Source organism: Scyliorhinus torazame, chromosome 26 (genome assembly GCF_047496885.1).
Source record: "Scyliorhinus torazame isolate Kashiwa2021f chromosome 26, sScyTor2.1, whole genome shotgun sequence".
In the NCBI taxonomy this organism is placed as follows: Eukaryota; Metazoa; Chordata; class Chondrichthyes; order Carcharhiniformes; family Scyliorhinidae; genus Scyliorhinus; species Scyliorhinus torazame.
The window spans coordinates 28,636,133-28,653,639 of NC_092732.1; the positions used below are offsets into that span (position 1 = coordinate 28,636,133).

The 17,507-nt window shown below is 53.7% G+C and overlaps 1 protein-coding gene across 1 annotated transcript in view; it reads right to left on the reverse strand.

The window, feature by feature from the left end:
- Window positions 1-17,507, reverse strand: part of dcst1 (DC-STAMP domain containing 1) — a 97,543-nt gene that overhangs the window by 25,843 nt on the left and 54,193 nt on the right. Inside the window, exons 6-9 of the mRNA XM_072490484.1 lie at window positions 16,715-16,814; window positions 13,850-13,945; window positions 11,082-11,208; window positions 5,274-5,390 (exon numbers count right to left, since the gene is read on the reverse strand). Of these exons, the coding sequence (XP_072346585.1) occupies window positions 5,274-5,390; window positions 11,082-11,208; window positions 13,850-13,945; window positions 16,715-16,814 (440 nt within the window). The remainder of the gene's footprint in view (window positions 1-5,273; window positions 5,391-11,081; window positions 11,209-13,849; window positions 13,946-16,714; window positions 16,815-17,507) is intronic.

The window sequence follows — 17,507 nt, forward strand, 5'->3', positions numbered from 1 at the left end:
ATGGGAGAGTTAGGGGATTAGAGGGATGGTCTGCGATGGGAGAGTTAGGGGATTAGAGGGATGGTCTTCGATGGGAGAGTTAGGGGATTAGAGGGATGGTCTTCGATGGGAGAGTTAGAGGATTAGAGGGATGGTCTTCGATGGAGAGTTAGAGGATGAGAGGGATGGTCTTTGATGGGAGTGTTAGGGGATTAGAGAGATGGTCTTCGATGGGAGAGTTAGGGGATTAGAGGGATGGTCTGCGATGGGAGAGTTAGGGGATTAGAGGGATTGTCTTCGATGGAGAGTTAGGGGATTAGAGGGATGGTCTGCGATGGGAGAGTTAGGGGATTAGAGGGATGGTCTGCGATGGGAGAGTTAGGGGATTAGAGGGATGGTCTGCGATGGGAGAGTTAGGGGATTAGAGGGATGGTCTTCGATGGGAGAGTTAGGGGATTAGAGGGATGGTCTTCGATGGGAGATTTAGAGGATGAGAGGGATGGTCTTCGATGGAGAGTTAGGGGATTAGAGGGATTGTCTTCGATGGAGAGTTAGGGGATTAGAGGGATGGTCTGCGATGGGAGAGTTAGGGGATTAGAGGGATGGTCTGCGATGGGAGAGTTAGGGGATTAGAGGGATGGTCTGCGATGGGAGAGTTAGGGGATTAGAGGGATGGTCTTCGATGGGAGAGTTAGGGGATTAGAGGGATGGTCTTCGATGGGAGAGTTAGGGGATTAGAGGGATGGTCTTGAATGGGAGTGTTAGGGGATTAGAGAGATGGTCTTCGATGGGAGAGTTAGGGGATTAGAGGGATGGTCTGCGATGGGAGAGTGAGGGGATTAGAGGGATGGTCTGCGATGGGAGAGTTAGGGGATTAGAGGGATGGTCTTCGATGGGAGAGTTAGGGGATTAGAGGCATGGTCTTCGATGGGAGATTTAGAAGATGAGAGGGATGGTCTTCGATGGGAGAGTTAGGGGATTAGAGGGATGGTCTTCGATGGGAGAGTTAGGGGATTAGACAGATGGTCCTTAATGTGAGAGTTAGGGGATTAGACAGATGGTCCTTAATGTGAGAGTTAGGGGATTAGAGGGATGGTCTTGAATGGGAGAGTTAGGGGATTAGAAGGACGGTCTTCAATGGAGAATTGGGGGATTAGAGGGATAGTCTTCGATGGGAGAGTTAGGGGATTAGAGGAATGGTCGTCAATGGGAGAGTTAGGGGATTAGACAGATGGTCCTTAATGTGAGAGTTAGGGGATTAGAGGGATGGTCTTGAATGGGAGAGTTAGGGGATTAGAAGGACGGTCTTCAATGGAGAATTGGGGGATTAGAGGGATAGTCTTCGATGGGAGAGTTAGGGGATTAGAGGGATGGTCTTCAAAGGGAGAGTTAGGGGATTAGAGGGATGGTCTTCGATCAGAGAGTTGGAGGATTAGAGGGATTGTCTTCGATGGGAGAGTTAGGGGATTAGAGGGATGGTCTTCGATGGGAGATTTATAGGATTAGAGGGATGGTCTTCAATGGGAGAGTTAGGGGAGTAGAGGCATGGTCTTCGATGGGAGAGTTAGGGGATTAGAGGGATTGTCTTCGATGGGAGAGTTAGGGGATTAGAGGGATGGTCTTTCATGGGTGAGTTAGTGGATTAGAGGGATGGTTTTCGATGGGAGAGTTAGGGGATTAGAGGAATGGTCGTCAATGGGAGAGTTAGGGGATTATACAGATGGTCCTTAATGTGTGAATTAGGGGATGAGAGGGATGGTCTTCGATCGGAGAGTTAGGGGATTGGAGGGATAGTCTTCGATGGGAGTGTTAGGGGATTAGAGGGATGGTCTTTCATGGGTGAGTTAGTGGATTAGAGGGATGGTCTTCGATGAGAGAGTTAGGGGATTAGAGGGATGGTCTTCGATGGGAGAGTTAGGGGATTAGAGGGATGGTCTTTCATGGGTGAGTTAGTGGATTAGAGGGATGGTTTTCGATGGGAGAGTTAGGGGATAGAGGGATGGTCTTCGACGGGAGAGTTAGGGGATTAGAGGGATGGTCTTTGATGGGAGAGTTAGAGGATTAGAGGGATGGTCTTCGATGGGAGAGTTAGGGGATTAGAGGGATGGTTTTCGATTGGCGAGTTAGGGGATAGAGGGATGGTCTTCGACGGGAGAGTTAGGGGATTAGAGGGATGGTCTTTGATGGGAGAGTTAGGGGATAGAGGGATGGTCTTCAATGGGAGAGTTAGGGGATTAGAGGGATGGTCTTTGATGGGAGAGTTAGGGGATTAGAGGGATGGTCTTCGATGGGAGAGTTAGGGGATTAGAGGAATAGTCTTCGATGGGAGAGTTAGGGGATTAGAATGATGGTCTTCGATGGGAGAGTTAGGGGATTAGAGGGATGGTCTTCGATGGGAGAGTTAGGGGATTAGAGGGATGGTCTTTGATGGGAGAGTTAGGGGATTAGAGGGATGGTCTTTGATGGGAGAGTTAGGGGATTAGAGGGATGGTCTTCGATGGGAGAGTTAGTGGATTAGAGGGATGGTCTTCGATGGGAGAGTTAGTGGATTAGAGGGATGGTCTTCGATGGGAGAGTTAGGGGATTAGAGGGATGGTCTTCGATGGGAGAGTTAGGGGATTAGAGGGATGGTCTTTGATGGGAGAGTTAGGGGATTAGAGGGATGGTCTTCGACGGGAGAGTTAGTGGATTAGAGGAATGGTCTTCGATGGGAGAATTAGAGGATTAGAGGGATGGTCTTCGATGGGAGAGTTAGGGGATTAGAGGGATGGTCTTCGATGGGAGAGTTAGGGGATTAGAGGGATGGTCTTTGATGGGAGAGTTAGGGGATTAGAGGGATGGTCTTCGACGGGAGAGTTAGTGGATTAGAGGAATGGTCTTCGATGGGAGAATTAGAGGATTAGAGGGATGGTCTTCGATGGGAGAGTTGGGGATTAGAGGGATGGTCTTCGATGGGAGAGTTAGGGGATTAGAGGGATGGTCTTCGATGGGAGAGTTAGGGGATTAGAGGGATGGTCTTCGATGGGAGAGTTAGGGGATTAGAGGGATGGTCTTCGATGGGAGAGTTAGAGGATTAGAGGGATGGTCTTCGATGGGAGAGTTAGAGGATTAGAGGGATGGTCTTCGATGGGAGAGTTAGGGGATTAGAGGGATGGTCTTTGATGGGAGAGTTAGGGGATTAGAGGGATGGTCTTTGATGGGAGATTTACGGGATTAGAGGGATGGTCTTTGATGGGAGAGTTAGGGGATTAGAGGGATGGTCTTCGATGGGAGAGTTAGGGGATTAGAGGGATGGTCTTCGATGGGAGAGTTAGAGGATTAGAGGGATGGTCTTTGTTGGGAGAGTTAGGGGATTAGAGGGATGGTCTTCGATGGGAGATTTACGGGATTAGAGGGATGGTCTTTGATGGGAGAGTTAGGGGATTAGAGAGATGGTCTTCGATGGGAGAGTTAGAGGATTAGAGGGATGGTCTTTGATGGGAGAGTTAGTGGATTAGAGGGATAGTCTTCGATGGGAGAGTTAGGGGATTAGAGGGATGGTCTTCGATGGGAGATTTACGGGATTAGAGGGATGGTCTTTGTTGGGAGAGTTAGGGGATTAGAGGGATGGTCTTCGATGGGAGAGTTAGGGGATTAGAGGGATGGTCTTCAATGGGAGTATTAGAGGATGAGAGGAATGGTCTTCGATGGGAGAGTTGGGGATTAGAGGGATGGTCTTCGATGGGAGAGTTAGGGGATTAGAGGGATGGTCTTCAATGGGAGAGTTAGAGGATTAGAGGGATAGTCTTCGATGGGAGAGTTGGGGATTAGAGGGATGGTCTTCGATGGGAGAGTTAGGGGATTAGAGGGATTATCTTCGATGGGAGATTTACGGGATTAGAGGGATGGTCTTCGATGGGAGAGTGAGGGGATTAGAGGGATGGTTTTTGATGTGTCAGTTAGAGGATTAGAGGGATGGTCCTTGATGGGAAAGTTAGGGGATTAGAGGGACGGTCTTCAATGGAGAATTGGGGGATTAGAGGGATGGTCTTCGATAGGAGAGTTAGAGGTTTAGAGGGATGGTCCTTGATGGGAGAGTTAGGGGGTTAGAGAAATGGTCTTCGATGGGCGTGTTAGAGGATTAGAGGGATGGTCTTCTGTGGAGAATTGGGTGTTTAGAGGGAAGGTCTTCGCTGGGAGAATTGGGGGATTAGAGGGTTGGTCTTCGATGTGTCAGTTAGAGGATTAGAGGGATGGTCCTTGATGGGAAAGTTAGGGGATTAGAGGTATGGTCTTCAATGGAGAATTGGGGGATTAGAAGGATGGTCTTCGATGGGAGAGTTAGACGATTAGAGGGGTGGTCCTTGATGGGAGAGTTGGGGATCAGAGGGCTGGTCCTCAATGGGAGTGTTAGGGGATTAGAGGGATGGTCTTCGATGGGAGAGTTGGGGATCTGGAGGGATGGTCTTCAATGGGAGAGTTGGGGATCTGGAGGGAAGGTCTTCAATGGGAGAACTCTGCCTTAAACATCTGGAAACCATTTGATTGATCTTGCAGCAACTCACTATCGGATTCACTCTTTCTCAAGATGTCAAAACCACCGACTCCCCTTCCATCCATCTCCGCAGTTTTTTTAAAAATTCCCTTTGTCAAAACGCTCGGATAATTTATCAGGAGAGAGTACAGCCCCCGTCATCCCTTGCCTCTCACAGTTTTAATCCTGGAGGGGGTCTGCCCATTCAGGTGGGTTCAAACATTCCTGTTGCTTTATTTTGAAGAACAGCAATGGGTGGGGGGAGGCGTGGGCGGGAGTTCCCACAGGATTCTTGGGAACACTATTCGCTCCTACCGTTGCTGCTCGTCCTGCTGTGTGCAAATTGTTTGCCACGTTTCTGACATCACGACAGTGACGACACTTTTTTTTTTTAAAAGGACGTAGTCGGCTGCAAGGCATGATGGGACGTCCTGAGATGGTAAAAGGGCGAATGTGGATGCTCGGCCTGTTATGGGCCTGCCACTGGGTCACAGGGCCGGATGTCCCTCCCGAGGTCACGCCGGGCGTGTTCGGGTAAGTATACCCTTTTAGCCAAGAGCTTCCTCATTGGCCGCAACCCATCCTCATCCCCTCGCCCCGATCTTGGCCTCATCGGCTGGGCAAGGTGATTGGCACTTACCCGGACCTGGCCCCACAGCGCGGCCACTCCCCCACCCAAGACCCTTCTCCACCCCCCCCCCCCCACCCCCCCACCCCCACACCCCGACCCCAGCACCCCCTCACCGCCTTCCCGCGGGGCCCCCGGGCGGCGATCGCTTACGCAGGTTGTTGGACTCCATCTTGACGTCGAGCGTGGTGTTGAAGGCGGACACGGCCCTCCGGATCAGATTGGCCAGAATGGACGTCCCGCCGACCGTGATCTCGAGATGGTGGCTCTCTGGAAGGAACACGGAGATTGGAATTGGCAGCGTCAACGGGAATAGCGGTACAGGAGGGCTGCCCTTTAACCCCTGTCCCGACAGCCAATCACGTTAACTCCATCGGCCCGCCTTGGCTCCGTAACCTTTAAGCCCCCTCCCTTCCCCCCAAAAAAAATCTCTGCATCTCAGTTTGGAATTCTGAATTCCCCCCCCCCCCCCCGCCCCGATCCTTTTATTGGCACAGAGATATCTCCCAGATACCCCCCTCTCCTTTGTGGGGAGGACGGTCTTCCTGGTATTCCCCCAGAAAGGCCTGGCTACAATTTTAAGGTTCTGCCCCACTGCCCCCCACCCCGCACCCCTTGTTCTGTTAGGATCCCAGACCAGATCCCAACATCTGTTATGATCCCAGACCAGATCCCAATATCTATTATAATCCCAGACCAGATCCCAACATCTGTTATGACCCCATACCAGATCCCAACATCTATTATAATCCCAGACCAGATCCCAACACCCGTTAGGATCCCAGACCAGATCCCAACATCTGTTATGATCCCAGACCAGATCCCAACATCTATTATAATCCCAGACCAGATCCCAACATCTGTTATGACCCCATACCAGATCCCAACATCTATTATAATCCCAGACCAGATCCCAACACCCGTTAGGATCCCAGACCAGATCCCAACATCCGTTAATATCCCAGACCAGATCCCAACAACTGTTATGATCCCGGACCAGATCCCAACATGTGTTAGGGTCCTGGACCAGATCCCAACATCTGTTAGGATCCCAGACCAGATCCCAACATCTGTTAGGGTCCCAGACCAGATCCCAACATCTGTAAGGATCCCGGACCAGATCTCAACATCTGTTAGGATCCCGGACCAGATCCCAACATCTGTTAGGATCCCGGACCAGATCCCAACATCTGTTAGGATCCAGACCAGATCCCGATATCTGTCTGGATTCCGGACCAGATCCCAATATCTGTTACGGTCCCAGAGCAGGTCCCAACATCTGTAAGGATCCTGGACCAGGTCCCAACATCTGTTAGGATCCCGGACCAGATCCCAACATCTGTTAGGATCCAGGCCAGATCCCGATATCTGTTTGGCTTCCGGACCAGATCCTGATATCTGTTAGGGTCCCAGAGCAGGGCAGCACGGTGGCGCAGTGGTTAGCACTGCTGCCTCACGGCGCCAAGGTCCCAGGTTCAACCCCGACTCTGGGTCACTGTCCGTGTGGAGTTTGCACATTCTCCCCGTGTTTGCGTGGGTTTCACCCCCACAACCCAAAGATGTGCAGGGTAGGTGGATTGACCGCGTCAAATTGCCCCTTCATTGGAAAAAATGAATTGGGTACTCTAAATGCAACAAAAAAAAAGGATCCCAGAGCAGGCCCCAACATCTGTTCGGATCCCAGACCAGATCCCAACATCTGTTAGGATCCCAGACCAGATTCCAACATCTGTTAGGATCACAAACCAGATCCCAACATCTGTTAGGATCCCAGAGCAGGCCCCAACATATGTTAGGATCCTGGACCAGATCCCAACTTCAGTTAGGATCCCGGACAAGATCCCAACATCTGTTAGGATCCCAGACCAGATCCCAACATCTGTTAGGATCCCAGACCAGATCCTAACACCTGTTACGATCCCAGACAAGATCCTAACGTCTGTTATGATCCAGACGGATCCCAACATCTGTTACGATCCAGACCAGGTCACAACATCTGTTACGATCCCAGACAAGATCCTAACATTTGTTAGGACCCCAGACCAGATCCCAACATCTGTTACGATCACAGACCAGATCCCAATTTCTGTTAGGATCCCAGAGCAGGCCCCAACATCTGTTAGGATCCCAGACCAGATCCAAAAATCTGTTCCGATCCCAGACCAGATCCCAGCATCTATTATAATCCCAGGCGAGATCCCAACATCTGTTACGATCCCAGACAAGATCCTAACATTTGTTAGGATCCCAGACCAGATCCCAATTTCTGTTAGGATCCCAGAGCAGGCCCCAACATCTGTTAGGATCCAGACCAACCAACATTTGTTAGGATCCCAGACCAGATCACAGCATCTGTTATGATCCCAGACCAGATCCCAACATCTGTTAGGATCCCAGACCAGATCCCAACATATGTTAGCATCCAGACCAGATCCCAACATCTGTTACGATCCAGATAGATCCCAACATCTGTTACGATCCAGACCAGATCACAACTTCTGTTACAATCCCAGACAATATCCTAACATTAGTTAGGATCCCAGACCAGATCCCAACATATGTTACGATCCCAGACCAGATCCTAACATCTGTTAGGATCACAGACCAGATCCCAACATCTGTTAGGATCACAGACCAGATCCCAACATATGTTACGATCCAGACCAGATCCCAACACCTGTTACGATCCAGACCAGATCCCAACACCTGTTACGATCCAGACCAGATCCTAACATCTGTTACGATTCCAGACAAGATCCTAACATCTGTTACGATCCAGACCAGATCCTAACATTTGTTAGGATCCCAGACCAGACCAGGAAGTGGCTGATGCACAGTACAATGTTTTAATAATTAAATAATCAACTGATCATATAAATCCCACCAACCCGACAAAAATATTGAATAATAATAATCTTTATCAGTGTCGCAAGTCGGCTTACATTAACGCTGCAATGAAGTTACTGTGAAAATCCCCTCGTCGCCACATTCCGGCGCCTGTTCGGGTACACGGAGGGAGAATTCAGAATGTCCAATTCACCCAACAAGCACGTCTTTCGGGACTTGTGGGAGGAAACCGGAGCACCCGGAGGAAACCCACGCAGACACGGGGAGAATGTGCAGACTCCGCACAGACAGTGACCCAAGCCGGGAATCGAACCTGGGACCCTGGAGCTGTGAAGCAACAGAGCAAACCACTGTGCTACCGTGCCAAACCCCCCCCCAACAATAATAAACGCCCCTCCCCCCACCTCTTAACAGCTGATGTTATTGGCCGCCTCCTCGGGAAGAACTCTTCCACTGACCTCCTGACGGTGTATGTGGTTTACAGGTGATTAAGAAGGCGAATGGAATTTTGTCCTTCATTGCTACAGGGATGGAGTTTAAGACTCGGGAGGTTATGCTGCAATTGTATAAGGTGTTAGCGAGGCCACACCTGGAGTATTGTGTTCAGTTTTGGTCTCCTTACTTGAGAAAGGACGTACTGGCGCTGGAGGGTGTGCAGAGGAGATTCACTAGGTTAATCCCAGAGCTGAAGGGGTTGGATTACGAGGAGAGGTTGAGCAGACTGGGACTGTACTCGTTGGAATTTAGAAGGATGAGGGGGGATCTTATAGAAACATATAAGATTATGAAGGGAATAGATAGGATAGATGCGGGCAGGTTGTTTCCACTGGCGGGTGAAAGCAGAACTAGGGGGCATAGCCTCAAAATAAGGGGAAGTAGATTTAGGACTGAGTTTAGGAGGAACTTCTTCACCCAAAGGGTTGTGAATCTATGGAATTCCTTGCCCAGTGAAGCAGTAGAGGCTCCTTCATTAAATGTTTTTAAGATAAAGTTTTTTGAAGGATTAAGGGTTATGGTGTTAGGGCCGGAAAGTGGAGCTGAGTCCACAAAAGATCAGCCATGATCTCATTGAATGGCGGAGCAGGCTAGAGGGGCCAGATGGCCGACTCCTGCTCCTAGTTCTTATGTTCTTATGTGACCGCTTCCAGATATAGAAATTCCATGTGACACCGAACCAGGCCGAGCACTGGACAGAGAGGAAGGTCTCCGTCTCAGCAGATCTGGTCTCCGGGCTGTCAGCCAGGCAAGGGCACGGACCTCCGTCTTGACCCGGGTCTGCCACCCCGGCGGGTAAGACAGCCCGAAAGTTGCCACCAACGGCCCAGGCTCCAGGTCGATGTCGAGACCCGCTGTTATGGGCCAGGGCTTAGAGAACCCCAAAGTGTATCATGGAGTTCACCTGACCCACAACTTTTACTAGATTGTGGTATGGGGAGCACACGGCCCACTCTCCAGGTGTGGGACAGCAGAAATGGACAAGTATTTTTTCAAACAAAACAATGTTTATTCCATGAACTCAAGTTAACCTTTTTAAAACAAACAGTGAACATCTTACCAATCATTAACTCAAATACAACACTAAGTAATCCTTTAAGCTTTCCTTTTAACATCCATTCGACTTTAAAAACAAAACCTTTATCAGAAGCACATCAGTTAAAGTCACTACCGAAAACATTTATAATTCTGAATTCAGCAAATGATCAAGAGATAGTCTTTTGATGGCAGAGAGAACAGCAGTGCAGCTGCTCCGACTGGCTTCAGCTCCAACACTGAAAACTAAAACACACCCTGCTCAAAAACGAAAGTAAAAAGGTGACAGAGAGCCCAGCTCCACCCACTCTCTGACATCACTGCAGTAGTAAACACCCATTTCTTAAAGGTACTCTCACTACAGATATTTATATACACACCCATTTATAAACACCCATCTCTTAAAGGAACACTCACATGACACCGCTGACATGGTGCTAAAGAACGCGACGCAAAAGCTCACCATCCCGGGACGCGACCAGAACATGTGGGGTGTGGCGAACACGGAGCGACGCCCACACCTGTCCTCCACCCCCACACTGGGGGACCCGGTTGGTCCGGCAAGTCAGCCTCAAGGACCACCTCGAGCTGAGTCAGGTCGAGCCGGGAGCAGGTCCACCCCCTCCCCCCTCCCCCCCCCCCCCCACCCCCCAACCCCTCACGCCCTCATCCAAAATACAGGCCAGTCCCCCTCCCTCTTGGCCCAACACCCGTTTCGCCGGAGCAGCTCCCATTGTCCTGATCGTCCCACAGATATATGGAATGCGCCCCCCCCCACCCACCCACCCCCACCACAATCCTCGCCAGGGGCAATGGCGGAGACACATTGAAGGGTGCCAGAGAAGGCTGGATAAAGACACCAGGGAGAGAGGGGCAGATGGATATATTGATGGGGGGGGGGGAGGGGGAAGGGGGGGGTAGAAGGGTGAGGTGAAAAGGGGGCGGGAGGGTGAGAGGCAGCTCGAGTGGAGGGCGTATTCACTCCGCACCTCCTGTTTCGCCTCAGGTCTCGGGGTCGACCGGCCAGCCTCTGGGACAGGCCCGGGAGGGAGGGCCTCGTCCGCACTCTCGGGTGAATGTCAGAGATTCCAAAGCCGCCACTGGAGGAAGGCGGGTGGGGGGGAGGAGTCAGTGTGTGGTCAGAGTTCACCCCGGTGTCCTGGGGCCTCCCCCCTACAAGGTATATCCCTGGGCCCACCCCCCACCCCCCCACATCTCCGAAAAGGGACGACCTGGGTCACCGTCACGCTGGGGTATGCGGGATCCTGCTGTGCGGTAGTCGCCGTTCCCCACACACGTCAGCGATAATATAAAAAGGAGGGGGCCGGTTGGCTCAGATGACGGGAAATCATCCTGTCACATGACTGGCCGTTGCCAGGTCAGAGGTCCCCATTGGAGCTCAGGCTCCTTCGATTCAGGATGGTCTCGACGGAACTGTCCTCTAACGTAGTCGGCAGGAATCAGAGGCTCCCGGGGCTTTAAACCTCCTCGACTGAATCGAGGATCACAGCAACGCCCGGAGGGCAGGGAAGAACTTGAGAGAGGACAGAGCGAGGGGTATCGTGAACTCTGCCCTGTACGCACCGGCGAACTGATACTCCACGAAGCTGTGGCGCCTGATGATGTCCAGCATTGTGTACAGCAGCCAGTCGAGAACAAAGACAGCAATGATGGCCAGGACTATCGCTGTGTACTGGACCATCTCCAGCACCTGCAAACACACGTGGTGAAAGTTCAGTAAATAGGTCAGAGGGGTTCCGCTGCTCCGTCAGCAAGCTAGTCTCGGGGTCCGAGCATCGGCAAGACAAATCAAAACCGAGATTCCCAAACTCAAAATCTATACTCGCAGTTACAGTACGGAGGGAGTGACGCACTGTGGGAGGGTCAGTACTGAGGGAGCGCCGCACTGTCGGAGGATCAGTACTGAGGGAGCGCTGCATTGTGGGAGGGTAAGAACTGAGGGAGCACCGCACTGTGGGAGGGTCAGTACTGAGGGAGCTCCGCACTGTGGGAGTGTCAGTGCTGAGGGAGCTCCGCACTGTGGGAGGGTCAGTACTGAGGGAGCACCGCATTGTGAGAGGGTCAGTACTGAGGGAGTGCCGCACTGTCGGAGGGTCAGTACTGAGGGAGCGCCGCATTGTGAGAGGGTCAGTACTGAGGGAGTGCCGCACTGTCGGAGGGTCAGTACTGAGGGAGTGCCGCACTGTGGGAGGGTCAGTACTGAGGGAGCGCCGCACTGTCGGAGGGTCAGTGCTGAGGGAGCATCGCACTGTGGGAGGGTCAGTACTGAGGGAGCGCCGAACTGTGGGAGGGTCAGTACTGAGGGAGTGCTGATGTCGGAGGGTCAGTACTGAGGGAGCGCCGCATTGTGGGATGGTCAGTATTGAGGGAGCTCCGCACTGTCGGAGGGTCAGTACTGAGGGAGCGCTGCACTGTCGGAGGGTCAGTACTGAGGGAGTGCCGCACTGCCGGAGGGTCAGTGCTGAGGGAGCGCCGCACTGTGGGAGGGTCAGTACTGATGGAGCGCCGCACTGTCGGAGGGTCAGTACTGAGGGAGCGCAGTACTGTCGGAGGGTCAGTACTGAGGGAGCACCGCACTGTCGGAGGGTCAGTACTGAGGGAGCACCGCACTGTCGGAGTGTCAGTACTGACGGAGCGCTGCACTGTCGGAGGGTCAGTACTGAGGGAGCGCCATACTGTCACAGGGTCAGTACTGAGGGAGCACCGCACTGCCGGAGGGTCAGTGCTGAGGGAGCACCGCACTGTCGGAGGGTCAGTACTGACGGAGCGCTGCACTGTCGGAGGGTCAGTACTGAGGGAGCGCCATACTGTCACAGGGTCAGTACTGAGGGAGCGCCGCACTGCCGGAGGGTCAGTGCTGAGGGAGCGCCGCACTGTGGGAGGGTCAGTACAGAGGGAGCGCCGCACTGTGGGAGGGTCAGTACCGAGGGAGCGCCGCACTGTGGGAGGGTCAGTACTGAGGGAACATCGCACTGTGGGAGGGTCAGTACTGAGGGGGCGCTGAACTGTGGGAGGGTCAGTACTGAGGGAGCGCTGTCTGTCGGAGGGTCAGTACTGAGGGAGCGCCGTACTGTCACAGGGTCAGTACTGAGGGAGCGCCACACTGTCGGAGGGTCAGTGCTGAGGGAGCACAGCACTGTGGGAGGGTCTGTACTGAGGGAGCGTCGCACTGTGGGAGGGTCAGTACTGAGGGAGCACCGCACTGTCGGAGGGTCAGTGCTGAGGGAATGCCGCACTGTGGGAGGGTCAGTACTGAGGGAGCGCCGCACTGTGGGAGGGTCAGTACTGAGGGAATGCCGCACTGTGGGAGGGTCAGTACTGAGGGAGTGCCGCACTTTGGGAGGGTCAGTGCTGAGGGAATGCCGCACTGTGGGAGGGTCAGTGCTGAGGGTATGCCGCACTGTGGGAGGGTCAGTACTGAGGGGGCACCGCACTGTGGGAGGGTCAGTACTGAGGGAGCGCCGCACTGTGGGAGGGTCAGTACTGAGGGAGCGCCGCACTGTCGAAGGGTCAGTACTGAGGGAGCGCTGCACTGTGGGAGGGTCAGTACTGAGGGAGCGCCGCACTGTGGGAGGGTCAGTACTGAGGGAGTGCTGCACTGTGGGAGGGTCAGTACTGAGGGAGCGCTGCACTGTGGGAGGGTCAGTACTGAGGGAGCGCCGCACTGTGGGAGGGTCAGTACTGAGCAAGCGCCACACAGTCGGAGGGTCAGTACTGAGGGAGCGCCGCGCTGTGGGAGGGTCAGTACTGAGGGAGCGCTGCACTGTCGGAGGGTCAGTACTGAGGGAGCGCCGCACTGTGGGAGGGTCAGTACTGAGGGAGCGCTGCACTGTTGGATGGTCAGTACTGAGGGAGCGCCGCACAGTGGGAGGGTCAGTACTGAGGGAGCGCCGCACTGTGGGAGAGTCAGTGCTGAGGGAGCGCCGCACTGTGGGAGGGTCAGTACTGAGGGAGCGCCGCACTGTGGGAGAGTCAGTGCTGAGGGAGCGCCGCACTGTGGGAGGGTCAGTACTGAGGGAGCGCCGCACTGTGGGAGAGTCAGTGCTGAGGGAGCGCCGTACTGTGGGAGGGGCAGCACTGAGGGAGCGCCGCACTGTGGGAGGGTCAGTACTGAGGGAGCGCCGTACTGTGGGAGGGGCAGTTCTGAGGGAGCGCCGCACTGTGGGAGGGTCAGTACTGAGGCAGCATCATACGCTAACAGTGCTTGTTAAGATCGGGTGTTAGTAGCGACGCTCTGGGTGAAGCAGTGGAATAGACTGTGTTGGTTTCAGGGAGCTGCTGTTTTTTTGCTGAATGCTGCAGCGGGCACCACATTCAGATTCCACACTTACCAGAGTCTTCATTTCTCTTGCTTGCACTGTGAACTGCCAGGGGTATATCACATCTGGCCTTTCAGCCCTCTTCAAGGGCAAGATATATCTTCTGTCCTGATCAGAATGATCGTTTTCACAGTCAGTGGGGGCAGTGAAATTGGGTTCAAATATACTGAAAATACTCCAAATGCAGCGATTCCGCACGGTCTGTAAAGTTACTGGTGCACATCGATGACCACAGTCAAAATAGCTCTCTCCCCATAGCCCTGTATCAATCTCCAAACTAATCCCACTGCCCCGCTCTCTCCCCATAGCCCTGTGGCAATCCCCAAACTAATCTCACTGCCCCACTCTCTCCCCATAGCCCTGTATCAATCCCCAAACTAATCCCACTGCCCCACTCTCTCCCCATAGCCCTGTATCAATCCCAAACTAATCCCACTGCCCCGCTCTCTCCCCATAGCACTGTGTCAATCCCCAAACTAATCCCACTGCCCCGCTCTCTCCCCATAGCCCTGTATCAATCCCCAAACTAATCCCACTGCCCCGCTCTCTCCCCATAGCCCTGTATCAATCCCAAACTAATCCCACTGCCCCGCTCTCTCCCCATAGCACTGTGTCAATCCCCAAACTAATCCCACTGCCCCGCTCTCTCCCCATAGCCCTGTATCAATCTCCAAACTAATCCCACTGCCCCGCTCTCTCCCCATAGCCCTGTACCAATCCCAAACTAATCCCACTGCCCCGCTCTCTCCCCATAGCCCTGTATAAATCCCCAAACTAATCCCACTGCCCCGCTCTCTCCCCATAGCCCTGTATCAATCCCCAAACTAATCCCACTGCCTCGCTCTCTCCCCATAGCACTGTATCAATCCCCAAACTAATCCCACGGCCCTGCAATCTCCCCATAGCCCTGTAACAATCCCCAAACTAATCCCACTGCCTTGCTCTCTCCCCATAGCCCTGTATCAATCCCAAACTAATCCCACTGCCCCGCTCTCTCCCCATAGCCCTGTGTCAATCCCCAAACTAATCCCACTGCCTTGCTCTCTCCCCATAGCCCTGTATCAATCCCAAACTAATCCCACTGCCCCGCTCTCTCCCCATAGCCCTGTATCAATCCCCAAACTAATCCCACTGCCCAGCAATCTCCCCATAGCCCTGTATCAATCCCCAATCTAATCCCACTGCCCCGCTCTCTCCCATTGCCCTGTATCGATCCCCAAAATAATACCATTGCCCTGCTCTCTCCCCATAGCCCTGTATCAATCCCCAAACTACTCCCACTGCCCCACTCTCTCCCCATAGCCCTGTATCAATCCCAAACTAATCCCACTGCCCCGCTCTCTCCCCATAGCCCTGTGTCAATCCCCAAACTAATCCCACTGTCCCGCTCTCTCCCCAGAGCACTGTCTCAATCCCCAAACTAATCCCACTGCTCCCCTCTCTCCCCATAGCCCTGTATCAATCCTCAAACTAATCCCACTGCCCCACTCTCTCCCCATAGCCCTGTATCAATCCCAAACTAATCCCACTGCCCCACTCTCTCCCCATAGCCCTGTATCAATCCCAAACTAATCCCAGTGCCCCAGTCTCTCCCCATAGCCCTGTATCAATCCCCAAACTAATCCCACTGCTCCCCTCTCTCCCCATAGCCCTGTATCAATCCCCAAACTAATCCCACTGCCCCGCACTCTCCCCAGAGCACTGTCTCAATCCCCAAACTAATCCCACTGCTCCCCTCTCTCCCCATAGCCCTGTATCAATCCTCAAACTAATCCCACTGCCCCACTCTCTCCCCATAGCCCTGTATCAATCCCCAAACTAATCCCACTGCCCCACTCTCTCCCCATAGCCCTGTATCAATCCCAAACTAATCCCAGTGCCCCAGTCTCTCCCCATAGCCCTGTATCAATCCCCAAACTAATCCCACTGCCCCGTTCGCTCCCCATAGCCCTGTATCAATCCCCAAACTAATCCCACTGCCCCGCGCTCTCCCCGTAGCCCTGTATCAATCCCCAAAGTAATCCCAGTGCCCCACTCTCACCCCATAGCACTGTATCAATCCCCAAACTAATCCCACTGCCCCGCTCTCTCCCCATAGCCCTGTATCAATCCCCAAACTAATCCCAGTGCCCCAGTCTCTCCCCATAGCCCTGTATCAATCCCCAAACTAATCCCACTGCCCCACTCTCTCGCCACAGCCCTGTATCAATCCCCAAACTAATCCCACTGCCCCACTCTCTCCCCGTAGCCCTGTATCAATCCCCAAACTAATCCCACTGCCCCACTCTCCCCATAGCCCTGTATCAATCCCCAAACTAATCCCACTGCCCCACTCTCCCCATAGCCCAGTATCAATCCCCAAACTAATCCCGCTGCCCAACACATACCGGCCCTGCCAGCGATCCCGCATGGGCTAAATCCGGGAAAGCAAATTGGGATATTTGTTCTAAGCCGAATTGATTCGGTGTTGGTCGGATGGAAAGGTCCCATTTCAAAGATGTGGGTGGGACTTCCCGTTTTGCCAGCCCCGCGTTCCTGGGTGGCACGCCCTGGCCATCCGATCCGCCAACTCGCAATGGGTCCCGGGTATCTGACACCCTATTTGCCTTCCGCCAGGCTGGAATTGGCATCAATGCCAACCCGGAGGAGGTGGCCGGGCGGGGGGGGGGGGGGGAGGGCTGGGGTTGGGATTGGAAATCCAGGAGGGCCTCCGGGAGTGGCGGAAGCCACTGTGACGCGCGCCCCCCGCCCCCCCCCCCTCCCCACCCCGTGGAAGGCGACCGCCATGGTGACCCGAGGGAGCAAAGGTCGCAGCACTCCATGCGGCCCACCGTCCCTCTCTGAACACGCGCTGGGGGGGGGGGCGGAAATGCTCACCACCTTCCGGCGCCTGGCGTCAATCTGCCGAAAGTACGTGCTGACGTAGACATTGTCGTAACGGATGTCGCGGTTGTAGGTTAACGTGTAGAGGAAGGAGCTGAAGGCGGAGCGAGAGAGGGAGAAGTCAACATTCGTCGCAAGGTTACATCTTCCCGTCGTCAACAAATCCATCTTTTCGACGAGCGCTGGGCAAACGGTTGGCGCTGAGGTGGGCTGTTCGACCGGGTGTGGCTACCAGAGGCCGCATTCCCCCCCCCCCCCCCACCCCACCGAATCCTCTATCACTGCGTCCAACCAGAATCGCCGATCGTCCTGGGAGAGCCAATGAGGACTAGCCCTCGGAGCCCCCTCCCCGCCCCGCCCTCCAGCCCTCAATCCGAACGGAAAATGGAACACCAAATTAAGCGTGAGTACAACATAGAACATACAGTGCAGAAGGACGCCATTCGGCCCATCGGGTCTGCACCGACCCACTTCAGCCCTCACTTCCACACCCGTAACCCAATAACCCCTCCTAACCTTTTTTGGTCACTAAGGGCAATTTAGCACGCCCAATCCACCTAACCTGCACATCTTTGGACACTAAGGGACAATTTAGCACGGCCAATCCACCTAACCTGCACATCTTTGGGCACTAAGGGACAATTTAGCACGGCCAATCCACCTAACCTGCACATCTTTGGACACTAAGGGACAATTTAGCACGGCCAATCCACCTAACCTGCACATCTTTGGACACTAAGGGACAATTTAGCACGGCCAATCCACCTAACCTGCACATCTTTGGGCA